At 39.3% G+C, this 24,618-nt stretch overlaps 1 protein-coding gene and 1 long non-coding RNA gene across 7 annotated transcripts; one reads left to right on the forward strand and one right to left on the reverse strand.

Annotated features, from left to right (window-relative positions):
• Nucleotides 1-560: 560 nt before the first annotated feature.
• Nucleotides 561-21,486, reverse strand: ppp1r13l (protein phosphatase 1, regulatory subunit 13 like). 5 transcript variants are annotated; one of them, XM_008426513.2, is made up of 13 exons: nucleotides 21,239-21,486; nucleotides 12,361-12,420; nucleotides 12,123-12,244; nucleotides 11,075-11,732; nucleotides 10,256-10,348; nucleotides 10,059-10,147; nucleotides 8,603-8,975; nucleotides 7,749-8,212; nucleotides 5,838-5,966; nucleotides 3,812-3,945; nucleotides 3,565-3,731; nucleotides 2,326-2,519; nucleotides 561-1,552 (listed from the first exon to the last, which is right to left on the reverse strand). In XM_008426513.2, exons 2-13 carry the CDS (start codon nucleotides 12,392-12,394, stop codon nucleotides 1,517-1,519), a joined length of 2,493 nt encoding a protein of 830 aa, XP_008424735.1. In that variant the 5' UTR covers nucleotides 12,395-12,420; nucleotides 21,239-21,486; the 3' UTR covers nucleotides 561-1,516. The 5 variants fall into 5 exon arrangements, with proteins under 5 accessions (XP_008424735.1, XP_008424737.1, XP_008424738.1 ...); XM_008426515.2 differs by having other exon boundaries at nucleotides 21,175-21,486; XM_008426516.2 differs by lacking the exon at nucleotides 21,239-21,486 and adding an exon at nucleotides 20,890-21,132.
• On the forward strand, nucleotides 3,997-20,523 carry LOC108166813 (uncharacterized). 2 transcript variants are annotated; one of them, XR_001777211.1, is made up of 3 exons: nucleotides 3,997-4,365; nucleotides 19,412-19,502; nucleotides 20,335-20,523. It is a non-coding gene; the product is annotated as an uncharacterized LOC108166813 (long non-coding RNA). The 2 variants fall into 2 exon arrangements; XR_001777210.1 differs by lacking the exons at nucleotides 19,412-19,502; nucleotides 20,335-20,523 and adding exons at nucleotides 14,567-14,809; nucleotides 14,941-15,201.
• Nucleotides 21,487-24,618: the final 3,132 nt, after the last annotated feature.

Below are 24,618 nucleotides of genomic sequence, written 5' to 3' on the forward strand. Positions count from 1 at the left end.
TGGCCCTGACTCGGGGTCAGAGATGTCCAGTTTGTGTGTCTGTTTTCAGCCATTTTCGTTAAGCGAGTGTAAACGTTGAGTTGGGGGGGCAGAAAGTTTATTTGGATTCAAAGTGACAAGAGGCCCTAAAACGGCTCATTCTCAAAACGGGCAGAAAATGTAGTGTTTTTTTTATGACCTGTAGATCTGTCCTTACTTGTTCAAGGGTAATATGTCCTCTTTCATTATTACTCAACTCTTAACAGACAATAGATCTAAAAATGTTAGAATAATAATGTTAAGTTTGATTTGAGGGTTTCACCAGAGCTAAAATAAAAATATGTTCAACTTGCCCCATACAAATTTCCACTGAGTTGGTTACCCTACTCCTCCAGTTTTGTGACTTTATAGATTCAATTCTTTTTATATTTAGTCATATTATAGATCCATGTTATTCATGGTTTCATAACTTGTGTTTGTGTAAATTTGGACTCAAGAATGCAAACATTTTTCATTTAGATTTTTTGTTCATTATTTTAGAAAAATAATTTCTCGGTCAACTCAAAATAATGCGACACATCCGCAATAGAATATTGATTTATTTTTTTTAAGCTTTTACACATCTCCATTAGTGGTGCCAATAAGTGTCACTGTAACAGATGATTTAATTGAGAAAACTGACAACAGATCTTATATATTTACTCTTTAAAGATTTAGTTATGTTACTCCACTTTGAGTAAAATTTCACAGGCAAAACAGCGCGAAGAAAGAAAGAAAAAAACATTACACCCAACACACATGCATTCCCTCATGCATCAGAAAGTCTTTCATTTCACTCATAGTAAACTCAGTCCCTTCCCAACATGATTCATATTTAAAGGCAACATAAAAACAACCAAAAGAACATTGTGCAATGACTTAAGCAAATACTAATCAGTTCTAATAATACTATGTAAAGTCACATCTCATTCATTCAGTGTTAACCTCATGAATGTGGTCATAAAAATCCACAAAGTAGCTCTAATCTAATATTTGGCTGATAACGGTAAAACTGCTAAAAATGTTATATACAGCTGAGTAATGTGAAAACTTCAAATTTCAACATCAGACTCCCTTTTTGACTTGGTGATGCATTGGGTGTAAACTGGAACCGCGTCTAAACCGACTGGTCGTGGGTTTTTTGACGCCTACGCTGACCTAACCGATGAGTGGACTGAACACCAACAGCCTCGGTTTGATCTGTAACCAGGACGTGAGTCAGAGAAATCTGACTACAGCAGATCGGCGGGGAGGATGACAGCTCTGCAACCTTCGTAAAGTTTGACAGAGTGGCCACCTTCAATGCAGAGATGAAACATTTTCTCCAGCAGGCATGCATGAATAACAATGTATCCTCTTCGGATATTTTTCCCTGTGTCCTTCGAGAACATCAGAAGAAGTTCCATGTCTTGCAGAAATGCAGTTTTCTCACATTTGATTAAAATAACATTGTGGTGCGGTGCAGCAGATTCACCACCATGGATGTCCAGAAGATCCCTTAACAGAGAGATTTTGGACGAACCTTTGGGAAAAGCTGCAAGAAAAAAGGGAAAACCTTTGTTTTACATCTGCATTAAAATCAAAACGGTGATTACAGTTCAAGATTTTACCAAATCAATCAGGCACTTCATATATTATCAGGATCAATTTTGTAACATTTTCATAAGATTTTGATTTATTGTTGTCATAAACTCCAATTAATGATGTCTAAAACACTCCTGAAACTTTCTTTCTCAGGCTTATGTTTGTTCAACAATCTTGTATCGATACATGTGAAAATATGCGTAAATGCTGTTACTGTGTGTGTTTTACTAATACTAATCAGACTTTTTTTTATGTGTTGTTCTAAAGAAGTATATTACAAATGTTTTTCAAGAGCAGTATTTGTGTTTGTGGGGTTAAGATTGTGGTGCCATACACAACCACCCCCCCAAAAAATGTTCTTTTTGTCACTTTGGTCATTATCACAATGGTATCACAAAATATTGATAAAACTTTACGTCCATATCACTCACCCTTTATTAAGACGACATTTTTCTTGAGCTATCTGTTGGTTTTTGCTTACAGAAAAGCAACATGAATGTCTTCAAATATGCTTTGCTCTCGTACTTAATATTCTGCGCTCTTTCATCCATCTCTAGATTACACATGTAAATAAATAAGCACACCATTTCATAAAGCTATGAAATGGTAAATGTCTAGAACTTGTCTTGTTCAATAGTTCATGTGTGGAAGAAACCATGTACATAATAAAATAATTAAAAAAAAGGATGGAAAAAAAACAATTTTAAATGATTTTCAACTTACCCCAAAAAGGTTATTTGGGACGAAGCCCTCCCTGCCACAGAGCGAGGCCCACCACCAGTCGGAGCCGTCCGTTTTCTGCAGGATGGTGACCATGTCTCCCTCCTTGAAGCTCAGCTCATCAGGTGCCTGAGCCTGGTAGCTCCACAGAGCGTACAGCACGCCGTTGTTGTCCACGCCCATGGATTCCTCCTTAGCTAGCATGACAAAGCAAAAAGGAGACGTAAAAATACAACCATGACAAAAATAAAAAGTTGTAAAGGTATTCAGATGTTTTTATCTTCATTATTAGTTTAAATATGACCTGTTAAGCTTTCTTGAACAAGTTAGGATAGGTCAATGGGCTAAACAAAATATGTTCGTTACATTTGTTTCGCAGAAAAATCATTTTTAGATTATGAGATTATATTCTGCTCCGTTCTGCCCATTTTGAGCTTTCAGATTGAGACATTTTAGGACCTTTGTCACTTTAAATCCAAATAAGCTGCTGCTGGCCACGACCCCTGACTCGATGTTTACACTTACACCTGAAAATGGCTACAGATAGATCTACGGTCATGCAGCCATACATCTTTGAAAAGCAGAAGTGGAGTCTCCTACACAACCAACAAGAGACGCGTTTCCATTAATCATTCCTGAAAGTAAATTGGCTTAACTGAAAGTAATTTTTTACTCTCAAGTAAGTATTTGAAAGTAAGTAACTTAATTGCACTTACAGTTAAGACACTTTCAATTAAGAATGTACTTAATTGAAAGCAAGTACTTTAAATTAACCCAGTTTATTTTTACTTTATTTAATATAAACACTGCTAAGAATGTAACAAGTGGTTTCCAGATGGTAATTCAACAAAACATTTGTCTTTTCCAGCAGCCATTGTACAGAGCACTGAAAGCATCTGACCAAATGTGCTTAAGCTCGGCTTGGGTTGCTAGGTAACAGGCGGAACTCCACTGGGGTTGCTAGGAAACTGGCAACCTGAGCTCAGAGAAACAACGTTTTCTGAGGACCACAAATCCATTGAAAGAAGGCAAAGGAGTTTGGTCCATTAGATTAGAAATATGACCTTAACCCTTGTATGTAGAAATGGGGTCCAACCGACCTCACACACGTAAAACTTGTATCATTTGCCTCAGTCCTCACATGCACAAGGGCTAAATGTGTTTAATGTTGACATTTCAGAGATTAAACACGGCCTTTGAGCTGTTATAAAGGGTGTATGTGTGTGGGAGTATTTGTCTCACCTCTTAGATAGCTCTCGCACTCCTCAAACCCAAAAAGGTAAGGGTCACACTTCTGGGAGGCGGTGGCTCCGTCTCTGTGAGTGAAGGCCATGACGGCAGCTCCGTTCCTCACCAAATACTCACACATTTCACGGTCGTTACAAGAGGCAGCGCAATGTAGCGGAGTCCTGCGAGTCGAAGACATACCAGCAACGTTCAGATGTGCAGATATCATGAGAAACAAAGAGGGGAGGAGGAAAGTATTTACCAGCCATGGCTGTCTGGTGCGCTGACATTGGCTCCAATGCGGACCAGGAAGTCGGTCACTTCGTGATGTCCGCCGCAGATGGCGTTGTGCAAACCGGTGATGCCCTCATCATTCGCCTGGCTGGGGTCACTCATCTGCAGAAGAGATTCAACATAACATTTCATTCACTTGCTGAACCCAACTTTATCCTCACACAACTTTTTGCATTTAGAAGATGTTGCCATTCAGTCAAATACTGTAAATTAGTTTACAGTGGAAATAAGTTACATCAGTAAGCTTGTAATTAAGTTCATGGTTAGCTAATTGCTTCACTAAATTTATGCTTAGAATGGGTATGAGTTTGGGGGTTTGAAATTTGATCAGAGTGTAACATTTGTATGTATTTCAAACGATTTTTGTCATAGTGTATTTTCAGAAACATGACTGAGTGAGCACTCTTGGCAGCAAACTATCTTTGACGTCTATTTCTCCGGTAACCATGCCAACAAGAATTTAGGCAGTTGGAAGAAGGTCAACGGCACGTGAGCACTTCGTACTTTGGAAAAATGTCATTTGTAAGTATTTATGTATTTGGAAGACACTTAGGAATGTGTTGCTGTTTTTCAGTAACAACGACGTTTGGAGTGTAGCATTACAAAGAGTTTATTAGCAAGTAATCTATTTTTCTATTATATTTATGTTTTAAAAACGTTTTGCACACGAGTATATTAGCTACCAATCTATTTTTTCTTTTTGTTGTATTTCAACAAAAATCTATAAACGACATTCATTAAGAAATGTAAGCCTTGTGTGAAGACCTTTTGATCATTTTTGCTTGCTGTCACTAGCGCTGCAACTAAGATTATTTTAGTAATTATTGATTGTAATATCGATTGTCATGACAATTAACCGGATAAAAATGTCACATTCAGCAGAGTTTTCATTTAGTCACTTAAATCTTTTTAATACAAATTTTAAAAGTACATGAAAAGATGCAAATCAATTTAGCAAAGTATGCATCTGTAGCTAAAAAATACTCGACTCTTTCTGCTTGTCGATACGGTGTAGGGCTGATATGGTGAATATTTTTTTAATTAACTGATGAATAATTAGACAGCAAACGGTATCATTAGATTTTTTATATTATTAATATTTTTACAGAACTCTAACCAGGTGAAGCTATGCCACTTGAGGAGTTCTGGGGGTAGCATAATGTACAAAGAAAGACTTTCTTATCTGAAATATAAAGGGTTTTTTTGTACAGTTTTGACTTAGCTACAGTGCTTTTAATGTGTTCTTTCATCAAATGGCCCCTTTTTTGAGTCTCTCTAATCGATTGCTAAATTACGATAGTTGACAATTAATCCAATTATTTGTTACAACCCAAGTGTTCGTATTGTGAGAACAACACAATTCAAATGCTGTAAGTTTCTTCCGAGTCCCAAATCCATAGCCAAATTCTGCTTTACCTCATTTAGCACCACACCCTGTCTGTCTGAGTCTCAGTTGAAAACAATTGTTAACTGTTCGTGTCAGATGCAATGCTGCCAAGCGATGCCATTGCAATCACAAAACACTTTGTTTTACCGTTTATATGAGGAGCAGGTGTTTTCAGGTGCGCCTAATGATCTGCTGACCTTTCTGAGTTGATTTGATTGCGGGGAAAAAAAACCAACAGCAATAATTTGGATTATTTTGAATGTTGGCCAACACTGCAGAGACAAGTCAGAGCTCGTGTCTGTGGAGATTGCGTGCTCCATTGGTGCATGTGTGGTCTGGTTGTTTTTAACCAGCGTTTCCTCCTACAACCTAAAAAAAATGCTTGTTCAGATAATTATGAATTCCAGACTGCAGTTATGTGCAAGTGCAGTCTTCATATAACTACCAATTATTTTTCTGCTTGACTTAGCATCAGTGCAGTGCAAGGCTAATCTGCTGACTATTTTTTTTTGATTAACTGATTAATAACTGGACAGCAGAAGGTGCTTACAGAACTTGAACCAGGTGAAGCTAAAACTGCCCCTTGAAGAGTTTTGGGTAGAAATACCTCCTTCACGGCTCGCATCACTGTGTCCATTTCTCCCATCAACGCTGCATCCAGCAGCAGAACCAGTGGGCTAAGTTTAGCTCGCCTTCCAGATTTCTTGCGACCCGGCTTCCTCAGGATGGAGTTGTACTGAAAAGACAAACAAATTTACATTGAAACTACCATGAAAAGTATTTACCTCTACATATTTCTTCCCTTTTTTTGGTGTTCAGATTAAGACATTTTAAACAATAAGTAAAATCCAAACCGTTTTGAAATTATAATTTTATTTATGAAGGGGGAAAGAGCTGTCGTAAGATATTAAGAAATAATTTTAATGTTGTATGACAAGAAAGCCAAAAAACCATCATGGTTTGATCTAAATAAAATAAAGAACAGATGAGGAACAAAATAATTCACAGCAGTCTGGACAAAAGGTTACAAAGTCACTAATATGTATGAAGAAACACTACAACAATAATAACTTGGCTAGTGGTGAGCACCGCTAACTAAAACTTTAGTTGTGCCAACTCTAAAGCACTAATCATAAACTTTAGTTCCATTAATGCTAAAAAGTTATAAACATGGTATTTAGCAGAAGCTAATGCTAAAGCATTAAATTCAGCCGTGTTAATAGCCTCCATGCCATAAAGTGCTAAAACACAGAATACCAGTTCGCTTCAGGACCTTGCACTCATTGTTTCAGTTTTATAGTCACTGAGTATTGCTAAATCTGTTGCTAATTTTGGCTAATTGACGGTCAGATGGCATGTAAGACATTAGTAGCTTTTAAACTGTTTAATGCCGCTTGTAGTTCTACAGCAAAGCATTCTGGGTAAAGATTAAATGCCCTTTGCTGCACTGTATCACAGGTGGAGAACATGAGGAGACTCAAAACAATTCATGTACATTTTTGCATTTGTTTAATTATCCCTGGTAGTTTGCTCAAATGCTGTACTCTTCTCTTCACCTCATTTGTTTGTTTGTTGAACATGCCATTTGCCTTTTTTCTTGGAAAAAAGGAGAGTATGAGGATATGTAAATGCTGCATAAACAGCCTTCACCCACTTCAAAATAAGAGCATGAATATGAGCATCTACGTAAAAAATTCTTAATCAAAACTTTAGTCCAAATGCCAAACTGTATTCAACTGAAACCATACTAAATTAGCACTTAAGAATTAATGTCAAAAATGTATTTAGGGGAAGCTAATTGCACTAAATGTTTTCAAAGTTACCAAAAATGCTAAAGCACTACATGAAAAATTAGCTCCACTTGTAGCAGAAGTGTGCCCATCACTGGCTAGAAGTTTCCAGCTTACCCAAATGACTTGTAGGATATTGACCACTCATTCAGAAGGTCACAAAAGAACTAAACAATTTCTAAAATACTTTTATGACATTCTTAGAAGATCTGCTCTCCGTAACAGTCAAATGTAGTTTGTAGTTTGATGGTCCAAGTGTCAAGGACTCTTGCCTTCTGAAGCATGTCAATGATCCGAAGCTCATTAGTAAGTCCAGCTTTACTCAAAAAGGCCCACAAACAAAGTGTTTTGGATTTTGGAGTGGCCTAACCAAAGACTTAAATCAGTGTGAGACGATGCAGTGTCACATTACACAGTTCAGACTTGAAGACTGCCCAAGATTGCTGAATTAAAACGACTGCACAAAGAGAGGGGTATTATTTTTTTCATACGTAGGTAAAAGATTGATTGCTTGTTCTTTCAAAATGCCAAATAGCAGTCGTTGCAACAGGGAAAGCATAAACAGTTATTAGGTTTGGAGGACAATTACTTTTTCACATGATGCTAGGTTTGTGTGGATAGCTTTTTTCCCTTTAGAAAACGGCTTTGTTTTCACTTCTGTTATCATTGTTTGACTTATAAATGTGATTAATGAGCTGGAATTTAAGTGTGCCAAAACCAACACTTACTTTTTCATCCTGTGGAATGACGGGAGGCGTCCGGGCTGTGGGTGGAGGATCAGGGGGCGTGGCGGGTTCCTCCCCGTCAGAAGAGCTGTCGCTACCTTTCTCCCCCTTGTTGCGGTGATCTTTCCTATGAAATAGTTTGTGGATGATGGTTTTATACTGGTTTGGCTGGTATTGCGAGGCTTTCTTCGAGGACTGAGAAACGTCCACAGAGCCGCGTCTCTTCAGCGCCCGGGGGATTTCAGCCCTGATGCGGAGCAGCTCCTCCCGATCCGGGATCTCAGGGTTCTGGACCTCTGGGGCCACCACCGGTTGCAGCCTGGTGGGGCTCAGGGGTCGGGGAGCTGGGGTCACAACCTGTTCGACCTCTCCACCAGCCCTCGGCACAGCGGGAGTCTCCAAAACTGGCGGAGGGTGGTGAATATCCAGGCGCTGTATCTCTGCATCTACGTCCTCTGCATGTAGTGCTGGAAACACAGAAACGACATTTATAGCACAAAGACGAGGCAAATGCAAAATTCATACAGTGCAGGAGGTCCTGAGTTCAAATCCTGGACGAGCCCCCAATTTGTTATGGCCTGGCACTAGAGCCATAACAAATAAAGGGAAGCAATGCATGGAATAACTCAAAATTAGATATATTTAACAAAAATCATGGCTGGTTGGATAAGAGGGGGTAAAGGGAGAGAGTAACAAAAAGAGTCAGTGGTGCATCTTAAGCTGGATCTTACGTTCTTCTGGAGACCCTGGCCAGCTGCCTCCATTTTCAATCAGCACCAATAAGGAGCTCTAAAACAGATATTAGGGAGACCCACAGGAAAGGCCTTGGGCTGAAACAACATATAGAGGTGTTTTACCATCACTGTAAACAGCAGGTTGTCGGAGCTCAGGTGGATAAGGCTGTGGTTGGAAGGCAGGGGGCTGAATGAACTTCCTCTGAGCCGCTTCAGCCATGCGGTAAGGTGCAAAGTCTCCTTGTCCTTCCATTGGCTGATTTTGGAGGGGCGACATTTGTCCATAGTGGGGATTTTGAAGGCGCAGGATGACAGAGATTGGTATGCGCCTACTTTGGCGAGGCAGAGAAGATACGGGAGGCATGTTGACACGGGAAACAATTGGCGGAGGGCCAAAAGGGGATTGTCCTGTGGACAAGGCATCTGGTGGAACAGCTATACGAGCGCCGCGGGGCAAAGAGCTGTAGGAACCCTGGTGGGGAACCGAGCGAGGATCCTGAGAAGAAAATGAACAAAGAAAAACACTTGTTAACGATGAAAGGTTTGAAAACTACATAAGCAAAAATAAGTTGGAGCTTGGAATATTGTTAAATTCCACTAAGGATGTTTTCACCCCTGATCATCTGTTAGATTCGGTTCGACTGGTGACCAAAATTGCAAAATGTGTTACATTGTCAGCTGCTGCAGTTCTCTTTTACACTGCACTGCATCGTAAAATTTTGTAAATTGGAATTACCAAAAATAAATTTGCTCAATGGAAACATGCCACTTTCGAAAAAGTTTTGCGCTAGGATTAGATGGTTTTTCATATACATCAAATTAAGTTCATTTCACAAAACTGCAGTAGAAACACTTTTTTTGCTTTGAGTCATGTGGTCAACGTCCGGATGTTGCTACTGACGAAGAAGACGACAACAGGAAGTGCTAGGATGACGAAATGGCATGTTTTTAATGACTTATTTCGTGGACATACTTATTCAGCTGTGATTTTAATTGCAAAAAACACAATTGCAAAATTGTGTTTTTTTTCGACATTAGCAGAATATTGACAAAGTTGTAAGCACATTCATAATGGAAATGCAGTTTGTGTCAAATGATCCAAAATGAACCCTTTTAGGAACCTGTTCCCCTCCTTGCCTGTGGTGGTGCTGTATCCAGAACCACTGAAGGAAACAACGCAAAAACCTCTTAAGAAGACACAGAGTGCAGCTTCCTTCTTCACGAAATGGAAACAAAATTGGGAGTAGAATCAGATTTTAGTGGTTGTAAGATTTCTCTTCTGTCTTTGGCAAAAGACTCTACTAGTCATTTTTCTTGCTTTAGTTCTAGACTCGCATGTTTGCTTTGGTTGCATTTACCATGCAATGCCATATACTCCGTACATTGTTGCTTCAGTATTGTCCTGCCAGACCGTCAGTTCCCGTAATCACACACACACAAAAAACTCTCATAAAGCGCACACGGGGTTAGTGTGACCCTGCACAAAGTAAAAATCTCATCTCTCAAGACTTAAAAAGGTTTAAGCCCTAGAAAACAAGTGTTCACCAAGTTTCAGAACATTTCAGGTATGACCTCGCACCTTTTTAGGGCTTATGGCTGGAGCAGGGTTATCCAGGTTGGATTCCCGCCAGTTGCTGTTCGGAGCAGATGATCGAAGCCATTCTGTCTCTGCAGCACAAAATCAGAGGTCAGGGGCCAACGTTGGCACAGAGGGAGACTGAAAAATTTGAGTAAACGTTAAAAATCCAACAAAAGAGGGGGGAAAAATCATCCTACTGTCATAAGTGTGGTGAGGCTTCCTATCGTAGGAAACGTCCAGATCCGTTTCGTTCCACTTGCTAGGACTTTTTTGTCTTTTCGCAGACTCTTCTGTGGAAACAGAAATGAAAGTCAATGAATGATGCAAGTCAACGACTTGATACAATCTGCTACAATAAGAAATTCATTGAGCATACTGCTGTCAAGATCCATTCATAGTTCCCAGAAGTCTGAACTAGAAGTGATCCGCGTCATCTTAGTTAGCAAGCACAGCGCAAAACAACGAACTAAAAAATACTGGCAGAGTAAGTACATGTGGTAACATAAACGTAGGCTACATGTCCATCTTAGCTTGCAGATAAAAGCGGCACTAGCTAAGCTAATTTAGCTCGTTTGGCAATAAGTATCACAGTAAATATCACTGATTTAAATCTTAGTATTACACAGAGGTGTACCGAGTTACAGTCGGAGGTGAGAGCTAGTTATTAACTAGTGGCCTGTTTAATGTCGTACTAGCAACTGCCTACCAAGATGGCCGTCAATTACAAAGTTCCCAGAAGTGTGACATCACATGAGAGCTGTGTATATTAATATATGTCTGAAGTGCCTTTCTGAAAAACCTATGATTCATATCAGTTGATACTAATATCAATAATTGTCAATATCAATAGTCATTCATTACTTTAAATACCTGAAATACAACCAAACTGGTGGCACATTTAATTTATTTAATTTCCCTTTGAGATCAATATGTAAATAAACTGACTTTAATTGAACTAACATGGTAAATTCAAAGATGTAAACTGAAACATTTAAAGAGAGACTAAGCCTCCTTACCAGTTTGACTGACTGCGGAAAAATTTCGAGGAAGAGTGCTGGATACTTGAGAGTTTAAAGACAGAGGAGAGGGCCTCAGGAGCCCTGCAGAGGAGCCTCTGTCTGGCTGAGGGGACCTGCGGCTCATCTGGTTGCTGTCATACTGAGTCAGCAGGGTTGGGGACATCTGATGTGGAGCCGGGCGGGGTGACGGGTCCAAAGAACCGGCTGTCCGGCTTCTTTCCCTGTGACTAATCAGGCCTTGTGGACTCCTTTCAAAATAAGACGGTGAGTCGGGCCGGGGCGAGCGGGGCGCCTGCTTGGGGCTCTGCGGCGTAAACACGTAGCTGTCCGACCCGGTCCGCCGGTGCGTGTTGTGCACCACCCGGTGCATCTTGGGAGAGGAGTGGGGGCTGTTGGAGAGGACGGGGGGTGACGGGGCGTTCCTGCTGCTGGAGAGGACGGGGGGTGACGGGGCGTTCCTGCTGCTGGAGAGGACGGGGGGTGACGGGGCGTTCCTGCTGCTGGAGACGACCGAGTCACTGGTGTAATACGTGGAGCTTGGAGAGAGCGGTTTGGAGCTGGAGCTGCCATTGGTGCCGCTTGATGAATATATGGAGCTGGGCAGGCTGGAAGGTCCAGACGAGAGATGTCTGTCTCTGGAGACGGAAGAACTGGTCTAAAGAAAAAGGAAAGGGTAGATTTGACTAGGCCTGTTTCTCTGGACGACATACTGACCCAGACTAGATGAAAATATTGCTGTTTTGAGATCATTTATATTGATAATGACATAATTAAAGTTTGTCCTCAATTTATTTTCACGCTGTGAAATTTCTGTTGATCGCTACGTGATTTAAAAAAAAATAAATTCAAACTGGGTTGCAAGGTTAGGGATCATGTGTCAAGTAATTTTCTTTTTGTTTACTGAAAACAAGTTCAGCTGGAAATATGAAGAGTAGCCAGAGGCAAACAGTCACCTCTGATGGAAAACGTTCTCAGTACAACGTGTACAAGCAGAGCTGCAGAACGTTCTGTTTTCCTGGGTTTTGCTGACGGCATGTGAGCGTACCTTACTGTCAGACGGCTTGTTCTGGTCGCTGGAGGAGGCCTCCTGCATCAAGGAGCTAAATTCCTTAGATAACTCATCTGCGACCGCAAGCGATGCGTTCAGGTCGTTGTCGATGGTCTGGACTGAATGTGACCCAGAGGAATAAACAGGCAATTAGAGCAGGATGTCGCCGCCGTGTTTGCAAACAACTGAGTTCAAGGGTGAAAAATGTGAATTTAAAAGGTTTGTGGGAACTTACACAGAAAGTTCCCGTAACTAGTCTGTGAGCTCATGGCTGTGAGGCGGCAGGGCGCTCCTTCTGCAAAATAAAACACCAACATTTAGCCACATAATAAGGTAATTTCCTGCAAAAACGACAATTTGCACCTCTGATCTGCGAGTTTCCTTCTGTTACATTTACGTTGGTGGCACTGAATCTTCTAATTACAGGGTTCAGCCCTTCCTTTTCTTCCCCGCCTTACACTCCCAAATCTGTCACCTCCTGCAACTTCACTAAAATAACTGAACGCCTCGTAGTTTGAATGGTGAAAAACAAGACACGACAACACGGAGGCAGCTGGTTTCACTGGCATGTTTGTCATCCTGACTCATAGTTTAGTCAGCGGCGCAGGTGTCCTGACTGAACCTCATGCACGATTGGGCCGTGTTATTAACAGTTTCAGACAGGTGCATCGTGCAGCTCGTCGTACGCATGACAAATAAATAGCTGCAGACGACGCAATCCGAAGCATGCATGTGAGTTTGTCTAGACTGGGAGGAAGAAAACCTGTCGATGCACAAGTGATCCGTGTGACAAAGAAAAGAAAAGAAAAGAAAAGTTTATGTTGGATGAAGGAAGCACCTAGAGAGGATCGATCTAGAGTAAGCACAGCTTCAGTTACTACAGCTGGAAACCAGCGATCAGCCTGAACTCTGACCTGAACCTTCAGGGCCACAATAAAGATGGTTGCAAAGTCGGCCTTCTGTCACCCGGAGAACATTTACAGGGTGAGAGGACTAATATATCAGCAGGATCTATAGAAACTCAGCCATGTGTTCATCTTTAGTCGCACAGAAGGCTGCTGCTGGAGTTCTGAGTAAAACCAGGAAAATAGAGAACATCACCCCGTTCTAAAGTCCCTACACTGGCTCCCTGTAGCTCAGAGACTTTAAAATACTGTAGTTTATAAATCACTGAACGGCTTAAAGATCTGCTGGTGTTGCCATAGCAACCTTCCAGACCCCTCAGGTCTTCTGGTTCTGCTCTGCATCCCCAGAACCAGAACCAAACATGGAGAAGCAGCATTCAGCTTCTATGCACCACAAATCTGGAGCAAACTTCAAAAAAACTGCAAAACAGCCGAAACACAGAGTTCCTTTAAATCTAGACGAAAAATCCACCTGTGCAGAGTTGCTTTGATTAAAAGTCAATAAAACATTAATCAGCATTTTGATGTGCAACAGTGGAGCTCGACGGTTTGTGTCTTATAACTTTGTATGTTTTGTTTTTGTGAAGATGTTTTCTTGCTGAAATGTCCTATACAAATAAATCTGATTGATTAAAAATCAGCTTTGTATCTTGCTGAAAAGTTACTCGTGAACTAGTTTTGTCTTATTTAAAGTGTGCTAATATAATTGCAGTAGAAACCAGACCAAAAATACTTGGTAAGATTTTTTATTTTTTTCAGTGTAAGCATCGGAATGGTAAAGAATATTTAAGGATCCATTGTATTGTTTTTAGTGCCAGACTGGATCATGGGAGTATTTCAGGAGCTGCATATTTAGAGGCGTGCACGCACGCACGCGCACGCACGCACACACGCACACACACACACACACACACACCTTCAGATAAAAAAGTCTTGTTGATGTAAGAGACCAGGCAATGGTAGCATAAATAACCCAACTGGGACATAAGCAGAACTCTCCCTGCTGCAAGCAGAAAACTTGGTCTACAGTTTGGTGCATCAGAAATCAAATAACGGTTGGGTGGGAAAATAACTGGTAAACTTAAACAGTTGGGTCAGAATCTGGTTCAAACAACATGAAGGTTTGGGTATCAATGGTTCAGATTGGTAGTGGTTTTCTTTCAGCCCCTTAGTACCAACAGACCACACTGCAAAAACACAACAGCCAAGTATTTCTGGTTTAATTTCTACTGCAAATGTCTTAGTTTTGTCTTATTTCAAGTCTGATAACTTGCACATAACTTTTCAGCAAAGACATAGGAGCTTGTTAAATCAATAATACTAATTAATAAAAAAAAAAAAAGCACTGGTTCCACTGGTAGATTATTTAATCTGAAACATGTTCTAAATGAAATTATCTGCGAATAGAAGTAGTATTAGTACCATTTACTTAAAGCAAACCCTTGTCATGTTGAAAACATTTATAAGTTAGTGCACATTAAATAAGACAAAACTAAGAAACTAGACAAAATACTTTGTAGGATTCTGTTTTTACAGTGCATTGTTTCAATGCCACCGCCTACCTGAGCACCAACTGAAGGCCACCTCCACAGAAACTACGCACCACGTCTCAAAGCTCAGATGATTTAAAAACGGCTTCTTGAACATGACCAGCTCCAATCCAGCATCTCAACCAGCAGCCGATAAATTAACTGTGAGGCGTCAAAACGGACAAACATTTCTGCCGTCTCGGAATGCCGACAAAGTTTTGCACACGTTTGTAATGAAACGCAGCTAATGGTGGGTCTGGTTCCCTTATAGTGTGATTGGCAAATTTGCTCTATAAGGAGGAGGAGAAAATGGCACAACTGTTCATTCTTATTAAAAGAGAGTTTAGTAGTTATATTAAATCATATATCCATTTTAATTAGGATCCTTCAGAGACTTTGCTGCCAGTGACACCATTTATCCCAGCATGGATGGAGAACGCAAACATCGTACTACAGAAAGAGCAGTGCTACTTAAACATATTGTATAAAAGTATAAAGCATAAAAGTATCTGTCCAAGAAATTACTCAAGAGTAAAACAAGTATCTGTCCAAAGTTTCAACTCAGGTACTGAGAAACTGATCAAAACCTAAATCATTTAATATTTAAAAATTGCATCACACAGCCCAAACTATAAAGTGGATATTTTGGTATTTTAAGAACCAAAATGACAATAATTCATATAAATAACAAAATATAACAAAATCAGGCAAAATAAAATGTTTCCATATCAATTTCTTTCAATGAAAAACTTCAGGAACTTTAACAGAAACTGCAGGTGAGTCTGTCTCTGTGTTTGTTTTTCATTCAGTGGGTAGAAAATCCAGAAATACTTCATAATAAAATTACTCAAAATACAGCGTAGTAAAAATACTCCTACAAGCACATTTTTACAAAAATGTCACTGAGTAAATGTAACTACGTAGCTATTGCCCAACTCTGCCCGTACCTGCAGTTTGAACTAAAAGCACCAAAGTAAACACCACCAACTTGTCTGTTGGCAACAAAGGGATGTTTCCAGCAGTTATTCTGTAAAAACTCGTAAAGGTTAACGGGATTAAAAAAAAGAATTAAGAGAGAAAGCGGACAAAACAAACTTTAAACAGGAGCGGAGAGAATGTCACACCCTGCTGAATGTTTCCGCGCTGCGTTGGAGTGGGAAGGAGTCCGGGCTCCGCCGGGCCTGTTCGCATTCCTGGACGCTCCTCCCTGTGAGGCGCTTTCCTAAAACACGGCCTCCAACTGTTATCTCTCTCAGAAGCAGCTCACGCAGAAGGACTCAGACGAACAAAGGTCAACCTTCATTCACCAAACCTTTCGCCGGCCTGACAAACTCGCCGTTTGCACTGCTGGCTAGAGTCGGGTACCAACTGCTTACATTTACTTTAGTACGTTTTTTGAAAAAAAATTTACTTTTAAGAGTGTTTTTTACTTTCACTTGAGTAAAATTTCTGGATTTTCTACCCACTGAATGAAAAACAGACATGTTTTAATCTAAAATCCTCCTGACTCAGAGACTCACCTGCAGTTTCTGTTAAAGTTTCTGAAGTTTTTTATTGAAAGAAACTGATTTGGAAACATTTTCTTTTGTCTGATTTTGTTACTTATATGAATTACTGTCATTTTAGTCCTTAAAATATCAAAATTCCACTTTATATTTTAATGTTACTAATAATGTAATTTTAAAATATTAAATGATTGATAATTTGATCAGTTACTCTGAACTTGAGTCGACTTTTTTACTCCTACTTGAGTAATTTCTTGGACAGATACTTTTTATTTTTACCCGAGTAAAAATGTGTTGAAGTAGTTTTACTCGAGTACTTTTGGGTTCTCTGCCCAGCACTTCTACTGACACACAACCAGGTTGCACTAAAGCACAAAGCTTTTATTTATTTCTGTTAAACTTTTTGTTGTTAGTAACTCCAACTCCAAAGAAAGAGTCTCTGTTATTCATATTTTGGGGTTACAGTGACCTGCCATCCTTCCTCTCAGCAACTTTTGTGTCTGGTTTTTCCTCTCTGAACTTGCAGCAACACGTGTTATTATGTCTGAATAAACCCAGATAAAAACAACATCCTACTTTTTAATATTTGGTGAAGTAAGGCAGAGGAAAGCATGCTCAAGCTGGAAGAAGTCCTGCTTTAGTTTCCTCCTAAAGCTTTTGTGGAAAACCTCATAAATCAGCCTCCGTCTTGTTTCTTCCCAGCAATTAAATTGCAATGTCCCTTAACCCGTAAACGAGCGGGGAAGCCACCATGAAAAACCACGAGATGAAAAGATAAACCAGCTCCGACTGGGAAAACCTTGGAACCTTTGTTTGAAAATAAATGCAAACTCCGCAGAGCAAATAAGAAGCTAAACGCTAAAGTTGGCAGGGTGTGTCTGAGGACTTTGCATGTAGTTTGTCCTTATTCTCATTCTGCAAACGTTCATGAATTCACTTTCTGCTGAACCCTTCAGGCGTTCTTCAGTGTCCCGTTTCCCTATTGTCCGTTCCTCCTTTATATCCTTCCTCCTGACCTTTTCTGGCTTTGTCACCGCCGGTTTAAGGAGGGAGGATTAAAGGAAAATCTGACCCAGCCGTTGTGATTTACTCGTTTCGTGTGTTTAATTGTTCTGTCTGTAAACCTAAACCTGCATCGGATCACAGAATCAACCCAAACATCACTGCCAGCTTGAGTTTTAAGTCAGGGGTGTCCAAACTTTTTGTTTCACTGGCCAAAATAGTCAAATCAAAACAAGTCATGGGCCAAAACAACAAGCAAAAACTAAAAACAGGCAATTTTGTTAAGTTTAACTTATTGTAGATCTAAAACTTGAAAGGGATTTTTATGACAGTGTATTGGGGCCATTGCAAATAAAAATAGTCATAAATAAGAAGTAAATTTCTACCAAAAACTTCAGAAATTCAGTAATTAGTTTAATTTTTTTTCTGGAATTTATTTATTTATTTTTTAATTTTCTGAGTTTCAAAAGTAAAAAAAAAATTCAGTATTTTGCAGAAATTTTCTGAAATTAATCTAAAGATTTCTGAGTTTTTGGCAGAAATGTACTCTCTTTTTTCTCTCTCTCTCTGCAGTGATCTTAAAACACCACTGTACGTTTGCTGTATTAAAATAAAGAGCCCAAAAAGAAACTTTCAGTTTGAATAACTATTTTCATTAACAATAACAGAATGTGGGTCATTTTCTTTCAAAACACTTGATATATTTAGCCAAGTTTAACAAAAAATAAAAGCTGATTTGGGTGCAGCAAACTTTCAGGAAAAGTCTGTAAGAAAATGATGTTTTTGATCATTTTAAAACTCTCCGTCTGCATCTATTTGCTAAATTTATATAATTTTTTTAAAATTGCAGTTGGGGGGCCACACAAAATCACTCTAAGGGCCACAAACGGTCCTTTAGGTGGAAGCATAAAGCATAAAGATTGGTGTTGAAATAAGACCTCAAGTAGCTTTCTCAGGTTGATTCTGTATAAAATACAGGTTAGTTCACCACCACATGTCATGTTGACACCGCCTGCGGGTTGCCTTGAAATTAGACCTGCTGTCAGAACATTTTAATAGCTTGTCGCATTAAAACCACAAACCACTGTGTTTTTTACACGAATAAAAAAGTACAAAACTATTTTTTATTAAATAAATGAAAATCTGAAAACGTTTGTTTGTTGTGTTTTTTTCCGTTATCGTTCGTACTGCTAATTAAAGCGGACGGCAATCGGACCTCTGTGAACCTTTAGCAACCCAAAATCACCCCGCATGCGCAGAAGAAGAAGAACGTTGACGTCACCCAGCAGCGCTCTGTTTACGGAAGTAATAATGGACGCCGCTGTAAAGTTATTCAGCGGTGGGAGCCGAAAGACGAAGGAAGCTAATAAAACAAAAACCACAACTAACAGCTACGGACTTTTGGGAAGCTTTGATTGTAACTTTAGTGTTGGAGTCTGTTTGGACCGTTTTGACGCGATGCGCTAAAAGTCCGCAATTTTGAGAAAAATAATTTTCAGCCTTTGTTTACATTACATCCGGATTTACCGGGTCTGCTGGCGCCGATATATAACGCTTATCTCACGTTAATGACGTATAAGTCACATAAACTGCAGCATGGCCGGTCAGACTGTAAACACTGTGAAAATAATCACATCGATATCGATTTAATATCCGATCTAGTACAGAAATGGTTCAAATCAGATTTTTTTGTTGTTGAAAAGATTGGAATTGTCCACTGGCATGGCAGGGTTATTGTAGGTATATACATATAAAAAAATAAAGAGTAAATCCCCCCACAAAAAAACTCAGATTTTTTTTTAAATGAATCTCAGATGATTTTTTTTAAGAAGGCCATTTCAGAGTTTGAACAGGCAAACATTTGATGAGAAAAATTGTTAGAAGAAGCAGAGACTTCCCAATTTCAGCTTATGAAATGTCTATGTTGTCTCTAGAAAATTTCTGAGATTTTTGACATAAATTTACTTCTTTTTTCATTTAAAAACAGAAATCTACAATAACTCTAATACACTGTCGTAGAACTGGGCCGTTCAGACTGCTGTGTAAAAATTGGGTTGCATTTGCCTGTTTGGACGTATCCCCAGCCTCTGCCTCAAACAGGGTCTCTTCCTCTCTTCCTTTGCATCCATCTTACTGTCATCTTTTCAGTTCCTGCTGGAGAAAAGCAAACCAAGTCCTGCCACCACCTGATTTTCCAGTGGGCAGTTCAGAGTAATTTCCTTACATGTAACCACAAACATTTAATTTTCATCTGCTCTAACCAGACTGCTTTCCAATTTGTTCTGCCACATGCAGGCTTTAAGCATTACTTCTGATGAGTTTGTTCTTTCCACTCTTCTACAAAGATTTGTGGACTGGACATGAAAAGAAGAGGTTGACTGGTGGACGGGTTCTTCCAGCTGAGCAGTCGGGCTCTGCCGCTCCTCCTACGTTTCCGTGAGTCCACCTTGAAATTTATTTACTTCGTTAAACTTAATTTGGTTACAAATTAACACATTTTTAAGTTGGAGCTCTATCCTTTTTGCAGTGTTTCTGTGTGAAGTTTAGTAATATAAAGCGCATTAATAAGCCCAATTCTTTGTGTTGCCACACAGTTACCTAAAAAGATACAATAGTTTATCATTATTTTCATCATTATCACAGAATATGGTGATAAAATTCTTAATCCATATCGTCCGCCATTATTCTAAAAGCATTTGTTGTGTAAATTTGTGTTGGGATGTCAAGATGTCAAATGAAATGCACTGCAGTTTGTAGTTTCTTTATGTAATAATTTGAAATGTGGATTTAAAAAGGCAAAGGCTAATTGTGTAACCACTATTTAGACTTATTGCGTTATTGTTGCATAAAGTTTCAGGAATCTGCATCTCAGTGACCAGACGATGATGAATTCAAGGCCATTTCTCAAATCAACATGTGGTGCCAAGATAAATATTGTGCAAGAGCAGCTCGGATAAAATTAGCTCATGACAGAGAAAATGGCAACAAATCAGCTGATGTTTTTAGGATTAATCCTCGTTTTATACCAACAGAATCTCACAAAGAAACTCCACCCATAAATTCCTTTTATGCCACTTATACCTCAACCTACTTAGTCATAGAAACTCTCACACTCTCACATATTTATAACGGCAACTCTCATCTTAAAATATTTCAAACATGTATTGAAATACTGATCCTCTCAAGCTGTGGATAAAAAACAATCTGCACACACAAGAAAACATAACAAACGGGAATCAATTCGTTTTCTGGGTTGACGTCTCTGCAGCCTCCTTGTTGGCTTGTGACCCTCCTCTGACCTGTCGCCCTGAACTGTACGCCGCTTTCCCACTTCACCTCTCAGCATGTGACCCAGGAATCTCTCGGTTCTCCACAACATCATGACCAATCTGCAGTGTGTCATGGACAAGCTGTGCCCCTGCAATTCCAAGAAAATCCCAATATCTGTGTGTGTGTGTGTGTGTGTGTGTGTGTGTGTGTGTGTGTGTGTGTGTCAGTGTGCAGGTTTGAACACGCATGCAGTTAATGATGGAGGCCATGATCTAGCAGGTTGCAGCAAGCGCTCCACAATGCAGCCCAGCTGGTTCTTGACAGTAAAGCAATTTAAGGTGAAAAAGTTGGAAACGTTCCCGTTTAACTCCTGCTCAGACAGGAATGTTTGGGGAGTTTAACGCAAATTACATGCATGTCCTAAAAAAGAAAGCTTACAAACAAGGCGAGTTTAATTAGTGGTAGAAGGAAATCAGCAAAGTAAAACCACATTTAAGATAATTCACTAATTTGGGTAATAAAATAGTGAAGTAATAAAAAACTAAATATTTACCCCCAAATCTAGCAAGTAGTTTAGCTCAAACAGATGTTTTCTGAGTTTCTCTCCGTTTTAACGAGGAGATGAAAAGTTTCTGTGGTTCAAGTCTGAAATATTTCTGGCTTTGTTGAAAAAAAAAAAAAAAACGATTTTCATGAAGGAACAAGCTCCTCCTTAGGAGCGAGACCCCTAACAAGAAGCTAAAAAAACCCACGAAGAAGTAAAAGATTAGAAACTCAACTTAGCTGGAAAGTAGCTGCGTAAACAAACCCGATCGCGTAAAGACAGACAAGTTTTTACCACAGTTTTCACGCAGATGCGGGAGATTTTCCTGCGCTCCGTGAGGAAGTGGAGGCGTTCCTACCTCAAGATCTTTTAAAAAAATCTTTTCCTCTCCTTTGTTCCAGTCAGAAAGGAAATCTGAGCTCCGTCCACTGCCTCCTGGCTTCCTGAAACCGGGTCGCTCAGCCTCTGATTGCTTCTTGCTGCTGCGGCTCCAGACATGCAGTCAGAGCTGCGCAGTCTGGAGTTACTTTGGCGCAAAGTCCAACCCCCTTGGCTGGGCTGGCTGCTGCTTCTGCGCCTCGGTAACCGGAGCCAGGTGTTCCTGCAGCAGCTGGCGCAGGTGAGGCTGGCCGGGTTTTTTCTGTGAAGGAGGCGGAGCGCACATTCCGCGAAACAAAAACCTGTGATTATCATGTTTACCACTTTGGAACGGTCTACTAGGGACATGGATAAGGAAAAATAAAACAAACAAACAAAAACGATGTCAGAAAAGAAACTCAGGAATTTTGAAATTAAACTCTGAAATTTTCTAGTAAAAAATAAGGAAATTTTAAGCTCAAAAAGTAACAATTTGGATTTACAGGTTTAGAAATGTAATTGTTTTTATTTACTGGAAAAAAAATAGATTAATCTTTGAAATTTTTAAGAAAATTTTTTTAATTTTTGAGTTTGAAAAGTCAAAAAAAATTCTAGAAAATTTTCAACTTTAAGAACACAGAAAATGTCCAAGTTTTCTAGGCAGTTTCTGAAAATAATCTCCAAATCCCTGAGTTTTTCTAGAAAGTGTTCTACTTTTCAAGCTCAGAAATTAGTTTTATAACAACTAATTATAGTTTTAATAATAACTAGTGTTATGTTGTAACCAGGTTGCTGTGTATTGCAGACTTCTGCCCAGGTCACTCTTGAAAATTACATTTAGATCTCAACTGGGTTTACCTGGTTAAATAAAGGAAATTTTAAAAAAAGTTCCTGTTTTGTTTGGAAATTTTCACATTCATCTCAAAATGTCTTACTTTTCAAACTCAGAAAGTTTGAAATGTCTGATATTTTTCAGTCTCTTTAAAACCTCCTGCTCTTTCTGAAGCTCCGCCTTCAGGAAGTCATCACAACATGGCTCCTCTAACCCTTTAACAACGTTTGACCGGCGTTTCACTGAGAAGTAGCTCCAATAATGAGCTCTGGTGATGCGCCAGGTGTTTTCTAATTGCTGCTGGCCAGTGTGAAGGAGCTGAATGGGGGAGGAGCTCCGCCTCAGAGGCGGGGCTACGTTCACTCAGATGTTTTGCACAGCTGAATGGTTGCCATGGAGATTAAAGGGTTTCTCAAGCATGCGTGAAAGAGTCAAGGCAACACTCCGGTTCATTATTGATGAGTGAATAACATTATAACATGATAAAAAATAAATAAATAAATAAATAAATTTTATTTTATGTCTTTAATAGAAAACATTAATTGCTTTGAAAAGTTAAATAAAGACACTTGCTTTGGTTCTTTAATCTATTTATAATGTGGTATTTCAGTTTGAAGCACTGGGTGATAAGAGCAGCAGTAAAGTGCATCACATGTCTTCCTGAACTGTTGCTGCCCTTAAAGGGAGAGACTAAATTGAGAAGAGGTGTGTCTCTATATGACTGAGAAAGTGAATAAACAGGAAGGCCGTTTTCTCTGACTCATTTGTTCTTTGGTGGAGCTGTTCCTGATCAGGCTTAGTCAGGGACAAAGGGTGACACTTAACGCTGCGTTCACGGGCAAAAGTGAAGGTCCAACCATAGACTGTTTGCTAATTAGCCGGGAGCTAGAAAAACCTAAGAACAAAACAACAGGGGCTTTGTTTTCAACATGTAACGTTGTTTAATGTGCTGTCCTTGATTAAATACATTTGAATTTAATTGAACTGAATTGAAGCTAATGGCAACAGTGACTGTATATGTATGGAGAGAATAGAAAGTGTCTTAAACTTCGGTGATTGCCAAAGATAACATAAACCACTCTAATTATAGACATGTTGCGGCGTGAGGTTACATGCACAAGTTCCCACTGGACAGAAAAAACTGATCACTGACGATGGTTACTGCTGTTTTTAGTTGTTAACAAAACACGCAGTGATTTTCTACTAATTGTTAACACAACGACAACTAGATAAGGTTAGAAAAGTAGGGAAGTAGGTCAGTTATGCTAGCTCAGGCGTGTCAAACTCCAGTCCTCAATGGCCGGTGTCCTGCAACTTTTAGATGTGCCTCTGCAGCACCACACCTGGATACAATAATTAGGTAATTAAGGCTCTGGAGAACTTATCTACACAAGGAGGAGGTAATGAAGCCATTTCATTCTGGTGTTTTGTACCTGTGGCACATCTAAAAACTGCAGGCAGCGGCCCTTGAGGACTGGAGTTTGACACCTGTGTGCTAGCTTGACTATGACAACCTTAACAAGTAGATGTGCTGCAGAATTCTGTGTTTTGGTTCAGTTTAAAAAAAAAACCCAGTTAAATTTGTAATACAAGGTAAACAGCAGATGACACCGTGGTTGTTTATTGTTACTTGAGAGTAAGTTAGTCACATTTATTGTAAGTGATTTAATAAGCAGTTTGTTCCTCAGATTAGCTTGTTTAAAGGTTTGTCAAAGCTAAAAAGGAAAGAAATGAAAGCTTTCCTAGCTTTTATTTATTCACGCTTATTGTCTGATTTAATGAATGAACTCACCAGGCTTTGTTGTAAAAAATACACATTTATGTTTAGGTTACGTTCCAGTAACTGAGACTTGGTTTGACGTCAGAACCGAGGAAACAGACGTCAGAATTTCAATATGGCGATGTCCCTTTCCACATTGTTTACAATAAATCTTACAAACATAATTTTAAGCTTACTTTCAATAAGCAAACAATTTTGAATTAGTTCAGTTTGTAGTTGCATGACATGTACATCTTGTGAAATAAATGTGTTTCCACCACATATTACTGCTGTTGATTCGAGGATCAGCAATAAATGCGAAGTTGATCTTATAATCAATCAGGTATAATAAGTCAGGTCTATGATATTTTGATATCAACCCAATAACAAGTAAATACAGGACCAGTATCACTGATGTTGATACCAATACTTTTTATGAGTTAGCTTTTATATATCATCAAACTTAGGATGTTTTTTGTGGTTTTTCCTTTAACTTATTACATTTTGTTAAAACCTAGAATAAAATTTGGAAAAGTTTAAATGTGTCTACAAAATACTTAAATTAAAATACTTTAAAAAATGATAAACAGAAACATATATATAAAAAATAACAGGTTTCATTTTGTGCTAAGATAAAGAAATTGTTCATAAAGTTGTGTCATGGACCATAGCTGTAGCCTGTGTGAAAAGAGTCAGGCAGCTGAAGGAGGAACAGCTTATCCTGCTCTCTCCCGTCCTTACTGATAACTCTGCTTGTGAATTATTTTTAAAGTCACAATTTTTATGGTTT

Source organism: Poecilia reticulata, linkage group LG13 (genome assembly GCF_000633615.1).
Source record: "Poecilia reticulata strain Guanapo linkage group LG13, Guppy_female_1.0+MT, whole genome shotgun sequence".
In the NCBI taxonomy this organism is placed as follows: Eukaryota; Metazoa; Chordata; class Actinopteri; order Cyprinodontiformes; family Poeciliidae; genus Poecilia; species Poecilia reticulata.

What these genes read in the sequence shown, in the direction of transcription:
- ppp1r13l (XM_008426512.2), bottom strand. Translation starts at nt 12,442, where the DNA reads ATGTTGGTGTTTTATTTTGCAGAAGGAGCGCCCTGCCGCCTCACAGCC. An exon ending in ACAAGCCGTCTGACAGTAAG is followed by an intron (nt 11,733 to 12,122) that starts GTACGCTCACAT and finishes CTTTTTCTTTAG; the next exon opens with ACCAGTTCTTCCGTCTCCAG. An exon ending in GTGCGAGAGCTATCTAAGAG is followed by an intron (nt 2,520 to 3,564) that starts GTGAGACAAATA and finishes TTGTCATGCTAG; the next exon opens with CTAAGGAGGAATCCATGGGC.